Source organism: Propithecus coquereli, unplaced genomic scaffold (assembly GCF_000956105.1).
Source record: "Propithecus coquereli isolate 6110/MARCELLA unplaced genomic scaffold, Pcoq_1.0 Scaffold249, whole genome shotgun sequence".
In the NCBI taxonomy this organism is placed as follows: domain Eukaryota; kingdom Metazoa; phylum Chordata; class Mammalia; order Primates; family Indriidae; genus Propithecus; species Propithecus coquereli.
This window is the reverse complement of record NW_012148052.1, coordinates 636,379-648,319: the sequence shown is the minus strand read 5'-3', so window position 1 is coordinate 648,319 and position 11,941 is coordinate 636,379. Positions and strand designations below refer to the sequence as shown.

At 40.7% G+C, this 11,941-nt stretch overlaps 1 protein-coding gene across 1 annotated transcript in view; it reads left to right on the top strand.

The window, feature by feature from the left end:
* Nucleotides 1-11,941, top strand: part of CCDC30 (coiled-coil domain containing 30) — a 144,428-nt gene that overhangs the window by 7,769 nt on the left and 124,718 nt on the right. The window contains exon 4 of the mRNA XM_012646664.1: nt 7,834-8,077. Coding sequence (XP_012502118.1) covers nt 7,834-8,077 — 244 coding nt within the window. The remainder of the gene's footprint in view (nt 1-7,833; nt 8,078-11,941) is intronic.

The window sequence follows — 11,941 nt, the reverse complement described above, 5'->3', positions numbered from 1 at the left end:
TGCCTCGGCCTCCCAGAGTGCTAGGATTACAGGCGTGAGCCACCGTGCCCGGCCTGCATCTTATGCCCTCTTAAAAGTTGCTTTTAACTGTAGAGTAAGCTTTGAGTCCAGGGTTCACAATCGTGAAACCTGGTTGCAGAAGTGAGAAGAGCATATTGGAGAGATGGTGGGAAGGGGTATGATAGTGGTCACAAGAGCAGATAGCCAAGAAGCTAGGTCACGGTGTTTAGATTTGCTGTAGAGAAAAAGAAAATCTAGTTCTTGCGTGCTGCAACAGTACCTTACAGGGTTTTTGAGGGAGATTGTTCTGGTATGTCTGTATCAGATGAGTTGGAGATGGAAGACAGATCAATTAATCCATATACAATTGACATATGAAGAGACAGTGGCCTAGATTGAGTAAGTGGTGATGGAGATGAAATGGTCATTCTGAAAGCTCTTCCCAGAAGAAGTTGACATTAATGATCAAAGTCAACAAATATCTACCCAGCTGATTTTGGGTAATTGGCAGGGATGCTTGCCACAGAGAGCAAGGCTGTGGCTTTAATTCATCTAGAGGTGGGGAACCTTGCCCTGAGAAAGATACTGGGCTTCCCTCTAAAGAGCTCCTTGCTGCCACCTGTTTCCATGGCTTGGTCCAGTCTGCTTTCCATAGCTAGGACTGTGAGAAGTTTTTGTATCTGCCATATGCCTCTTTCTTTCCTTTTCTCATAATGTTTTCCTGCTTGCTTATCTCCTGTGCCCTCCTTCACAGCCTCCACTTGTCTCAGGTCCATAACACAATCACATTCAACAGCACATTATGTATCTACTATGTGCCAGGTACTATAGGTAGATACGAAGGATACAAAATAAGACTCAGTTCCTATCCTCATGGTCCACATGGTCTGATGTTAAGCAAGATAGTTAAACAAGGCGGTACCGGATACTATGGGAGCACAAAGCAGGGTCCCTGGCCTTGCTAATGAATCAGAAAATATTCTTAAAGAACTGAAAACTTAAATTGAATCCTGAAATATGAGTAATCAAGGGTCAAGCAAAAAGATGGGAAGATAATTTTCAGGAGTGATAAGACACGTGCAAGAGAAAGCATGATGTGTTTAAGGTCCTGAAAGTGACCTCAGTGTATGTATAGCATAGAGTGTGAAGAGAAGAAGGGGGAAGGGAATAATGAGAATGAAGAGATAGGCAGAGGCCCGATCATGAAGGGACGTGGATGCCTGTATTGGGGAGTTTGGACAGTGGGAAACTACTGCAGGGTTTAGCAGCATGGGGGAGACAAACACAGATTTGTGCTTCAGAATAATCACTCTGCCTGCTGTGTGTAAAATAGATTGTTGACACAAGAATGAAGGAAGCAAGATAAGTCAGGAGACTGTGATTGTAATATAGGTGAGAGATGATGGTGTTTGTGGGGATGGAGAAAAGTGGATGGAATTGGTAAGAAGAAGAATATCAGGACACAGGGATTAATGAATATAGGGAGTGAGGAAGAAGGTGTAGTAACCAGTGGTTTGGATATGGAAGAGATTAGAAATAGCTCGAGTTTCTGATTTGATGATGTCATTCACTGAGTTAGGGAACATTTTTGAGGGAGGAAGGAAAGGATTTTAGCTTTTGACACATTGACTTTGAAGTGCCTTTGGAACAGCCAAGTGGAGATGGTCAACAAAGAGTTGAATATATGGATTTGGAGCTAGGAGAGAGGCCTATGCTGGGGGTAAATTTGGGAAACATCAACAAGTAGATGGTAGGAGAAGTCATGTGAATGGATGAAATGGCCCTGTGTGAAATGGCTTGACAAAAGCACTTGAGGCAGAAACCTAAGGAAAACCTCACTGTAGGAAACAAAAAGAATACACCCCACTCAAAGGTTACTGAGACAAGGCAGCCAGAAAAGTAGAAGAAAAATCAGGGGAGTGTGTGTTCCAAAAAGAAAGGAGTAGTTGATAGTGTCAAGTACTGCCAAGAAGTCAAGTAAAACTAAGGAACAAACAGCGACTACTGAATTTAGCAAGGAAGTGGTTGAAGAATTTAGTAAGAGTAGTTCTAAAGAAGGCCAGAAGACAGATTGCTTTCTAGATCCCAGCCCACAGGAGTGGTGAATGTGAGTGAAGCGAGAAGCAAGTGGGAGAGGAGGAAGTGCAAACGGTGAGTGGAGATAGTACTTCCCAAAAAGCTTCATTATGAAGGGGAGAAGAGAATTTGGAGCTGAGGAGGAGGAAATTTGTGCATGCTTAAATGCTGATGGGAAAGTGTCCCAAAACTGACAGGCTAAGGACTCAGGGTGTCCATAGAGGAATTAGCCTTAGCCAGGAGGTGGGCCACTGTGTCCACTGTAACAGGAAGGAGAAAAAAAGGATGGAGAGAGATGCAAGTGAGTTTTTAATTTGAGAGGAAATCAAAAGACTTGTTCAGTGATTTCTGTGAAGTGGTAAGTTAAGACATCTGCTGAAAGTGAGAATGGAATAGAAATATTAGAATTTATAAGAGAATAAAAAAGGTTTGAAATAATCAATTGGAGAATGGAAGAGAAGGCTAACTGCGGAGGGCAGGTAGTGTTCAAGGCCAAGTTCAGGCTAGAGAACTTGAACTTATATGGCATCTATCTTTGAGAATATGTGATATTCTTTAGCAACATTCAGTAGTTTAGTATAGGCACAAAGAGACAGTTGGGTTTATCTGGGGCTGAGGTTCTGCCACGTGAGAGTAGTGGAAGGACAGTGGGGTGAGACAGTTGACCTTTTATTTAGACAGTGATCGAAATAATGAATTCCAACCAAAGTCTATACTGGATAAGAAAGCAAGTAAAGGGAGCTGATAGACAAAGAGACAAGGAATTTAAGACACTTACAATTGCACTGGGAGCAAATTATGTTAAAAGAAAATGCCGGAATCCAAATATCTAATTTTAGTATTTCAGAAGTGAAGCAGTTGCTGATGATACAACCCATGGTGTGGTCACGCAAGTATTTGGCATAATGGGAGAGGCGAGAAGGTAGTTGGAGATAAGGAGACTGAGGAAGTGATGCCAAGGCATTGGTGGGTGATCTCCATGGACCTTACAGTCTTCCAGGTTGATGGCAGGACTTGGGGTGAAGAAGATGACAGAAATCCAAGAGCCAAAATCCTCAACTGAAGTGAAGTAGAGTGGTACAGCACACCTAGCGTGGTCTCATGCACATAGAAGCTACTCAGACAGCCAGATTGACCAATTCTTATAGTACATCTCTTTTCCTAGATTTTAAGCTCCTTTGAGGTAATGGGTTGTGTCTTGTTTTTCTGTTGTTTATAGTACTTTTGTTATAGAGTAATGGGGTCTTAGAACAGGGGGGACCTGCAGGAGATCTTCTAACCTAGTAGTTTTCAAACTTCTCTTTCCAAAACTTTAGGAGTTGTTCAAAGGAGCCTCAGAAATTACCTGTAAGATGAAGGAAGACTGATGAGTCTGTGAGCCCTCTATTCCCATTTCAGCCAGAGAAGCTCTACTTTTTCCTGTTTCATAATGTGGGATTCTGTGTAAGATTTTACTTCAAGGAAGGGTCCACTTGGTGGATGCCTTTTTCAGCCTCCACCCATCAGCACCCAGATTCTCAAAATAAACAGCATTTTGCAAAAATTAAAAAAAAAGAAGAGAAAAGGTCCACAGTTAAAATAAGTCTGAAAACCACTGATATTTAGCTAAGTCTTCTTTTTTCATAGATGAGGTCTCAGAGACCTAGATAACTGAAATGACTATGTCAGTCACCATCACATACACAGCAAGTTATCAGCAGGACTGGGATGAGGACCCAAGTCTGACTCTGAGTCAGGAGAAGTTACTACTTTATCTGCTTTGGAGGGCACATAGTCACAGATATCCTAAGGGCAAGAAGGTACTGGGACACTTGGGTTCTAAGACAGTTTCTAAGAAAAATGAGCTTTATGATGCTGAAAAATTGCTTAAGACTCATAGATCTGCTGGCAATAAATTCTTAGTTTCCGGCCGGGTGCAGTGGCCCACGCCTGTAATCCTAGCACTCTGGGAGGCTGAGGTGGGTGGATTGTTTGAGCTCAGGAGTTCGAGACCAGTCTGAGCGAGAGCGAGACCCCATCTCTACTAAAAGTAGAAAGAAATTGGCTGGACAACTAAAAATATATAGAAAAAATTAGCTGGGCATGGTGGCGCATGCCTGTAGTCCCAGCTACTCAGGAGGCTGAGGCAGGAGGATCGCTTGAGCCCAGGAGTTTGAGGTTGCTGTGAGCTAGGCCAATGCCACGGCACTCTAGCCCGGGCAACAGAGTGAGACTCTGTGTCAAAAAAAAAAAAAAAAATTCTTAGTTTCCCTTCATCTTAGAATGTCTTGATTTTCTCATCATTCCTGAAGGATATTTTCACTGAGTATAGGATTCCAGGTTCAAATTTCTTTTCTTTCAGCACTGGAGAAATGATGTGCCACTTCCTTCTGGTCTCTGGTTTCTGATGAATGTTTGCCTATCGTTCTAATTGCTTTTCCCCTATATGTAAGATAGTGTTTCTTGCTGCTTTCAAGGTTTTTTTCTGTCTTCGCTTTTCAGAAGTTTGATTATAATGTGTCTTGGTATAGATTTCTTTAGGTTTATCCTGTTTGGAGCTTGCTCAGCTCCTTGGATCTATGTGTTTATGTCTTTTGGGAGGTTTATAATCTTTATTTTTTCAAGTACTTTTCAGCTCTGCCTTCATTCTCCTCTCCTTTTAGGATCTGATGACACAAATATTAGATCTTTTGTTATAGTCTCACAGTTTCTGTTCATTTTTTTAAAAATCTGTGTTCTCTGTGTTGTTCAGATTGAACAATTTCAATTGTTCTGTCTTCAAGTTCGTTGATTCTTTTCTCTGTCCCCTTCATTCTGCTGTTGAACTGTCCATTGAGGTTTCTTTTTTTTTCTTTAGGTTTGTTTGTTTTCGAGACAGGGTCTTTCTCTGTCACCCAGGCTGAAGTTCAGTGCCACGGTCGTAGCTCACTACAGCCTTCAACCCCTGGGCCCAATTGATCTTCCTGCTTCAGCTTTCTGAGTAGCTACGAATACAGGCATGCGCCACCATGCCCAGCTAATTTAAAAAAATTTTTTTGTAGAGATAAGGGTCTTGCTATGTTGCCCAGGCTGGTCTTGAACTTCTGGGCTCAAGCAATCCTCCCCACTCAGCTTCCCAAAGTGCTGGGATTACGGATGTGAGCCACCATGCCCAGCCTGATTGTTGTATTTTTCAGTTCTAAAATTTCCCTTTGGTTCTTCTTTATATCTTCTATTTTTTTGCTGAGACTTTCTTTTCTGATATTTTCTATTTTTTCATTTGTTTCAAGTATATTCATAATTGCTTAAAGCATTTTTATGATGGGTGATCTAAAATGCTTGTCAAATAATTCTAACATCTTCATCCTGGCATCTATCATTGCCTTTTTTTATTCAAGTTGAGATTTTCCTGGTTCTTGGTATGATGAGTGATTTTAGATTGAAAACCAATCATTTTGGGTATATGTTATAAGACTCTAGATCTTTTTTAACCCTTCTGCTTAGCTGGCTGCTTCTGATACTACTCCAGCAGGGGAAGTGTTGGGTGGGGGTGCTGCCTTATTTTTGCCAGGTGAGTTAGAAGTCCAGGTTCCCCACTCAACCTTCATGGGCACCCAAGGAAGTAAGGGCTCCTTATATTGGCTGGTGAAATGGAGGTCCTACTCTCCATTAGGCCTCCACTATAGCACCTGGCTGAGAGGGCGAAGAGTACCTTATTCCTGCTTACCACTTGGCCTCCACTGATACCACAAGGTGGAGGGTGGTCTCATTGTGCTGGGTGGTGGTGAAAGTCCTGACTGTCCACTAGGCCTCCTCTGATACCCCCCAGTGGAAAGGGAAAAGGGTGCCTCCTCACTGCTAGGTCGGGGTAGAATTCAGACTCACCACATAGTCAGTCTCCCCAGACACTCACTGCAGGGTAGGGGAGCTTGCTACTGCCTGGCAAGGGTAAAAGTCCCTGCTCCCTACTTGGCCTTCTCTGACACCACCCCAGTGGGGGAGTTGGGGTCCCTAATTATAGCCTGGTAAGAGTAGAAATCTAGGCTCCCAATTTGGCCTTTGCTGGCATGGGTAGTGGTGGGGCCATAGCTTTTTCTGTGGTGTTCTGCTGGAGTTAGTGGGTGTTATCCAAAAGTTTTATTTCTTGCTTGGCTATCCTTTTCCCGGTGCTTTGGCTAAAGATAACAGGCTTTCATTGGGGCTTTTTTGTTTTTGTCTGTGCTTGTTGGCATTGTCTGGGTTGCTGTCTTCTTCAGCTCCAAATCTAGGATGTATGAGGCAAAAAGAACACCCAGGAAACTCACAGCTGTGTCATTCCTTGGGTCCCAAGCTCCCTAGCTGGTCTGCCTTCCTCTCTCTACTTTTAAGAGTCTTTTTATATTTGTTTTATATATAATGTTCAGAGGTTTGAGTTGTACTTAGTGGGAAAAATAGAGATAAAGTATGTCTACTTCATCTTCATGGAAAAAAAATCCATTTTCTCTATTTTAAAAAATACGAGGTATATGTTTGCATTTTCTCAATCTTAACATGTGTTTGGCTTCCACATGTTATTTCGTACTGTTTTGTATCATTTGAATGTATTACCTTTTAAAAACTGCTGAATTCAAAATAAAATATTTAATTTTTTTCTATATAGTGTTAGAGGAATTTTAGAAGGAAAAAACACTCCTTAGACACAATTTTTCTCTATTTTTTTCCAGATTTTTCTAAATATACACCTTCTTATAGTAGCTATGTGTATACACACATACGTATATATTGTCCTTTTGTTCCACAATTTTACTTTGATAAGTATTTTTCATGTTGGCGAATAGTCTTTATATCACTTTCAAGCCAAATTATCTTTAGTCCTTTTAGCCATTTTCCTGCTCCATTTAGTTACTATTTTAAATAATATTCTATTAGCATTATTGTATATTCGACTTTTTTCTTCTTATGAATTATTTTATTGCAGCAAATTCATTGGTATGCAATTAGCAAGGAGTCTGAACATTTTTATGGCTTATTATCTGTATTGCCAAATTGCCTTCTTAAAGAATTTGGGCACTGGCCAGGCGCGGTGGCTCATGCCTGTTATCCTAGCACTCTGGGAGGCCAAGGCGGGTGGATCACTCAAGGTCAGGAGTTCAAGACCAGCCTGAGCAAGAGCGAGACCCCGTCTCTACTAAAAAATAGAAATGATCTGGACAACTAAAAATATATGTATATATATAAAAATTAGCCGGGCATGGTGGTGCATGCCTGTAGTCCCAGCTACTTGGGAGGCTGAGGCAGAAGGATCGCTTGAGCTCAGGAGTCTGAGGTTGCTGTGAGCTAGGCTAATGCCACAGCACTCTAGCCCGGGCAACAGAGCAAGACTCTGTCTAAAAAAAAAAAAAGAATTTGGGCACTAACTATAATCTGCGAAGCATGCTGTGCTAGGCTTCAAGGTACCTGAACAAAATTTAAGATTGAGAGAATAAAAACAAAATCAGCATGTTTGTGTTCTTTCTCATTTTCATCCACACTCTGTAGCCATTGAAGGTACATCCCCTCCTCTTGCCAGGGTGACAGAGAAAGACTCTGTCTCAAAAAAAGAAGAAAAAAATCTATGATGGTTCATCTCCCTGAATGTTAGTAAAAAGTATGACTCATTTGTTTTTAAAGTTTATTTATAAGACTAAGATGACTGCTCTGCTATAGAATTCAAGTTGAAAATCTTGCTTACGGAACTTTCTTGACTTGTAGGTTTTTCCTCCCTATTCTATTACTATAATCAGCATTTTGATAGATTTTTATTGTTATGTTTGTACCAAGTCCTGAATTAGGAGAGAGTAAGCAGAAGGAAATTCCAGAGGAGTCGGTAAAGGAGGGCAGTTGTCCAAGAAAGGGGCACAAGAAGGAGGACTCACAGCAGAATCAAGATGTGAAAGATGAAGAACAGCAGTTGACCATGAGGCCTGAGGAAGTTGTGAGGCTTAGAGAAGAGCTGAACCGTATAAATCAGAGTCTCCTTCGGTTTCAGAGCTCTGAGGATAGTTCAGGTGACAGTAGTGCCCAGGTAGGTGCTATAAACACATGCCCTGACTGGGCCGTTCCTTTGGATTGGCTGTGGATATAAGCATCATTTTTAATATCATCATTCATATATATTTGTTAAACAATATAACCATGGCCTGAATAGTAACAAAATAGCAACTAAAATCTGAGCTAAGCCCATCAATTGAGGCACTTTATTGTAAAGGGTTCTTAAGCTCCATCTAGGCTCAGCAGGAAAAAATACTAATTAATTGTTGACGTTTGCCATAGCCAGATGGAATTGGGGATGGCAGGATGTGCCACGCTTTCTATTTGTGGTATGTAGCTTAATGGACAAAGTACTTCATTTTAGTGGGGAAAAGTCAACAGATGTGGAATGATTTTAAATATGGATTTTGAGGCCAGGCGCAGTGGCTCACGCCTGTAATCCTAGCACTCTGGGGGCCGAGGCGGGCGGATTGTTTGAGCTCAGGAGTTCAAGACCAGCCTGGGCAAGAGCGAGACCCCGTCTCTACCAAAAATAGAAAGAAATTAATTGGACAGCTAAAAATATATAGAAAAAATTAGCCGGGCATGGTGGTGCATGCCTGTAGTCCCAGCTACTTGGGAGGCTGAGGCAGGAGGATCGCTTGAGCCCAGGAGTTTGAGGTTGCTGTGAGCTAGGCTGACGCCACGGCACTCACTCTAGCCAAGGCAACAGAGTGAGACTCTGTCTCAAAAAAAATAAATAAATAAAAAATAAATAAATATGGATTTTGCTATTTACTAGAGATCTGCCTGTAGGAGAAATAAAGGGAGTGACGACTAGCTACACTTTAGTTCTTATACCTCAATTTTATAGATTCTTTCTTGTATAAGTTAAGATTTCCTTGTATATACCTTTCCAGAAATTATTTTGAGATCCACAGAGGGAGGCTTTTGTACTCATAAGTAAACCAACTTCAGAAGGCTAATATTAATAATGCATATTTGAAAAATGATTCAAGTATATATTTAGAAAAAGGAAAGTGACAGTAAAGGAAGTCAAAAATATATTTGTAAAGAGATTCTTTTTTTTGTTAGGTAAGTATGACAGTGAGGTTTATTGAGAAAAGAAAGATAGGTTTATAGGGCAAGAGCAAGATGTAGGTTTACAGAGCAGAATACATACGCCACAGATGACAACCAGACCCATTGTCGCAGCAAAGGAAGAGCCAAAGGAAGGGCAAAGAGAGAGATTGACTATGGTCTATGTCTTATTTTATAGTGCCTGGATAGGGACCTCCCTCATGGTTCAGAGGTCACCATGGAACCTCTTTGGGCAGTTGGGAGTCACAGGACCTGAGCCTTAACTACACATGTGGGTGCTAGGTCACTTTCCAGACTTTATGGAACCCATGCTGCTTGGCCTGTGAGCTAGAGAGTCCTCTGCATTCTTTTCCAGCTGGTGCACCAAGTTGGCAGATTCGAAGGGTATTCCCTCCTCCCCCAGGGATGGAGAATTAGGGTTGGACAGGACCAAGATGGGGGCAACAGCACCCACTTTCATCCCTAGGAGACCCAGAATCCCAGAATCCCTCACTATCTACCTAACATTCCCCATTCTTAAAGAGATTCATATATAGAGTTTGAAAGCTAGGCAAGTCACAGTAAACAAGGTAAATATATACCCAAAAGGAGATTCAGATACACATTTGAAAGAAAAGGGAGTCATTGGATTTGTTCGGAAGACCAAAGAGGGAGTATGATATCAAATATACAAGAAGAGATTAATTTTACAATGTTAGTCCCTTCACTGGATCTTGGGCCAGTGTAGGAAACTTGAGCAAAGGCTGAACACTTTGGTCGCAAAGATTATAAAATCTTTGCTTAGGAGCTTAAAATGATTGGTGTACTTTTAGGGCATGCAGTTTGGAGTGTGAGACTAATAATACCCTGGTTAATTTGTTAATTTGTTAATTTCTTTAATTTAGCTTTTCCCATTATTTGAAGAATCATTTCTTAACACCCAATAGGGAGGTGAAAAACTATGAAATATATAAAAATTCTAAGGAAACCCAAGAGAATTGCCACTTTATAGAGGGGCAAATAGTCCTATATGCCACATAGCCTTTTAGAGTTGCACTGAATTCTAGCATAGTTCAGTAATATTTTTCCATAATAATGACTATGAATTATTGAAAGAAGTTCAAGTTGCTCTTATTCATTATTCAACCAATATTAATTGGGTATCTGTGCTGTGTCAGGCCCTGTGCTAGGGCATATACCGCAATAAACAAGATGGATGTGGACCTTGCGGGAAAAAAAGAACATATTTGTATTTTGAATTTTACATTTCCCAAAGCACTGTTGCACACATTCTTTCATTTACTTCTTTAAGAAGGCAAGCAAGAGAATGCATTTTAGACAGATTTTTTTTTCCTTCTATATGCCGTGCAGCAATTATTTTAGAACCTCTTTCTGTGTGTAGGATTCTTTGACCAACTGATGGCTATAGATTATTCTGCTTTTTCATTCGTGTGTGTATGTATATTTTTGGTCTTCACTTCTGTTGTCAGATTATAGTGTCTAGTACCTAGCAGCCATCCATGTGTGCTGTGTCTTCTTAGCCCTCATAATGTACAAATTTAAACAGCTACAGGCTGAGCCAGATAGCAAACTTTTAAGAATGTTTATAAATGGTAAATACATTGAAAAAAACTGTGAGAGCCTATTTTATGAGTAAGTGTGTGAGCTGTATTGGGCATGAGTATTTTGTGACATTGTTTGGGGCTTATGGCCTTCGGGACTTAATTTCTGCTATTCAACAGTATTCCAGCTGAGGTTGCCGGACAGCTGAGTTCTAGATACTACTTTCCCAATATTTTTGGAGCAAATTGGAACCAACATTAATTATCTTAATTTTATAGGCTTAAAACTTAACTTCTTATTTTTTCCTAACATTATTGAATATTTGCTATGTTCTTGGCACTTTACTAAATACCCTGTGTGTATTAAACAATACAATGAGTCAGGAGTATTATTGTTGCCACTATGTTGATGAGGACACTGAGGCATTAGAGAGGTTAAATAATGTGTCCAAAATGTGCACATTATTCACCCACATTGGAGAAGTGGTGGAACCCAGGTCTGCCTACTCTATAGCATGGCCTTTTAACTGCTATATCTTCTGCTTCCACTGGCTAAAAAATTCAAAGAAAGCATATAGTTCTCACATCAAGCTGATTTCCTTTTTTTTTTTTTTTTTTTTTGAGACAGGGTCTTTCTCTGTCACCCAGGCTGGAGTGCAGTGGCATGATCATAGCTCACTGCAACCTCACACTCCTGGGCTCATGTGATCCTCTTCAGCCTCCCGAGTAGCTAGGACTGTAGGTGTGCACCACCATGTCTGGCTGATTTTTAAAATTTTTTTTATAGATGGGATCTTGTGATGTTGTCCAGGCTAGTCTTGAACTCCTGGCCTCAAGTGATCCTCCTGCCTCAGCCTCCCAGAGTGCTGGGATTATAGGCAAGACCCACTGTGCCTGGCCTCAGCATGATTTCCTAAGGAAAGCTGGCATGCTGGTTCCCAGAAGCCCTCCTAAGGTGTCATAGATTGATTATCTTGGTAAATTTATGCTAGGTTTCTCCCTCAGGGTTTCAGGCTTCAAAACTTGATGTTTTAGCTTACCTAGAATAGATCTATGTCTTAGGGATAAACTCACAGTAACCAAACTTTCAAAGCTATTGGATAAAATCAGAACACTACTTATTCTTTTATAATAATTGATTTAAAATATCACATGAAAATGTTTAGATGAACAGTGCATTTTCTTCCTATAGAGAGCTAAGAAAGACAAATGAAAATCTGAAGGATGTTTGATGAGTATGGAGTCAGAACAAGAAGACTAAGTTTGATGATTCATGT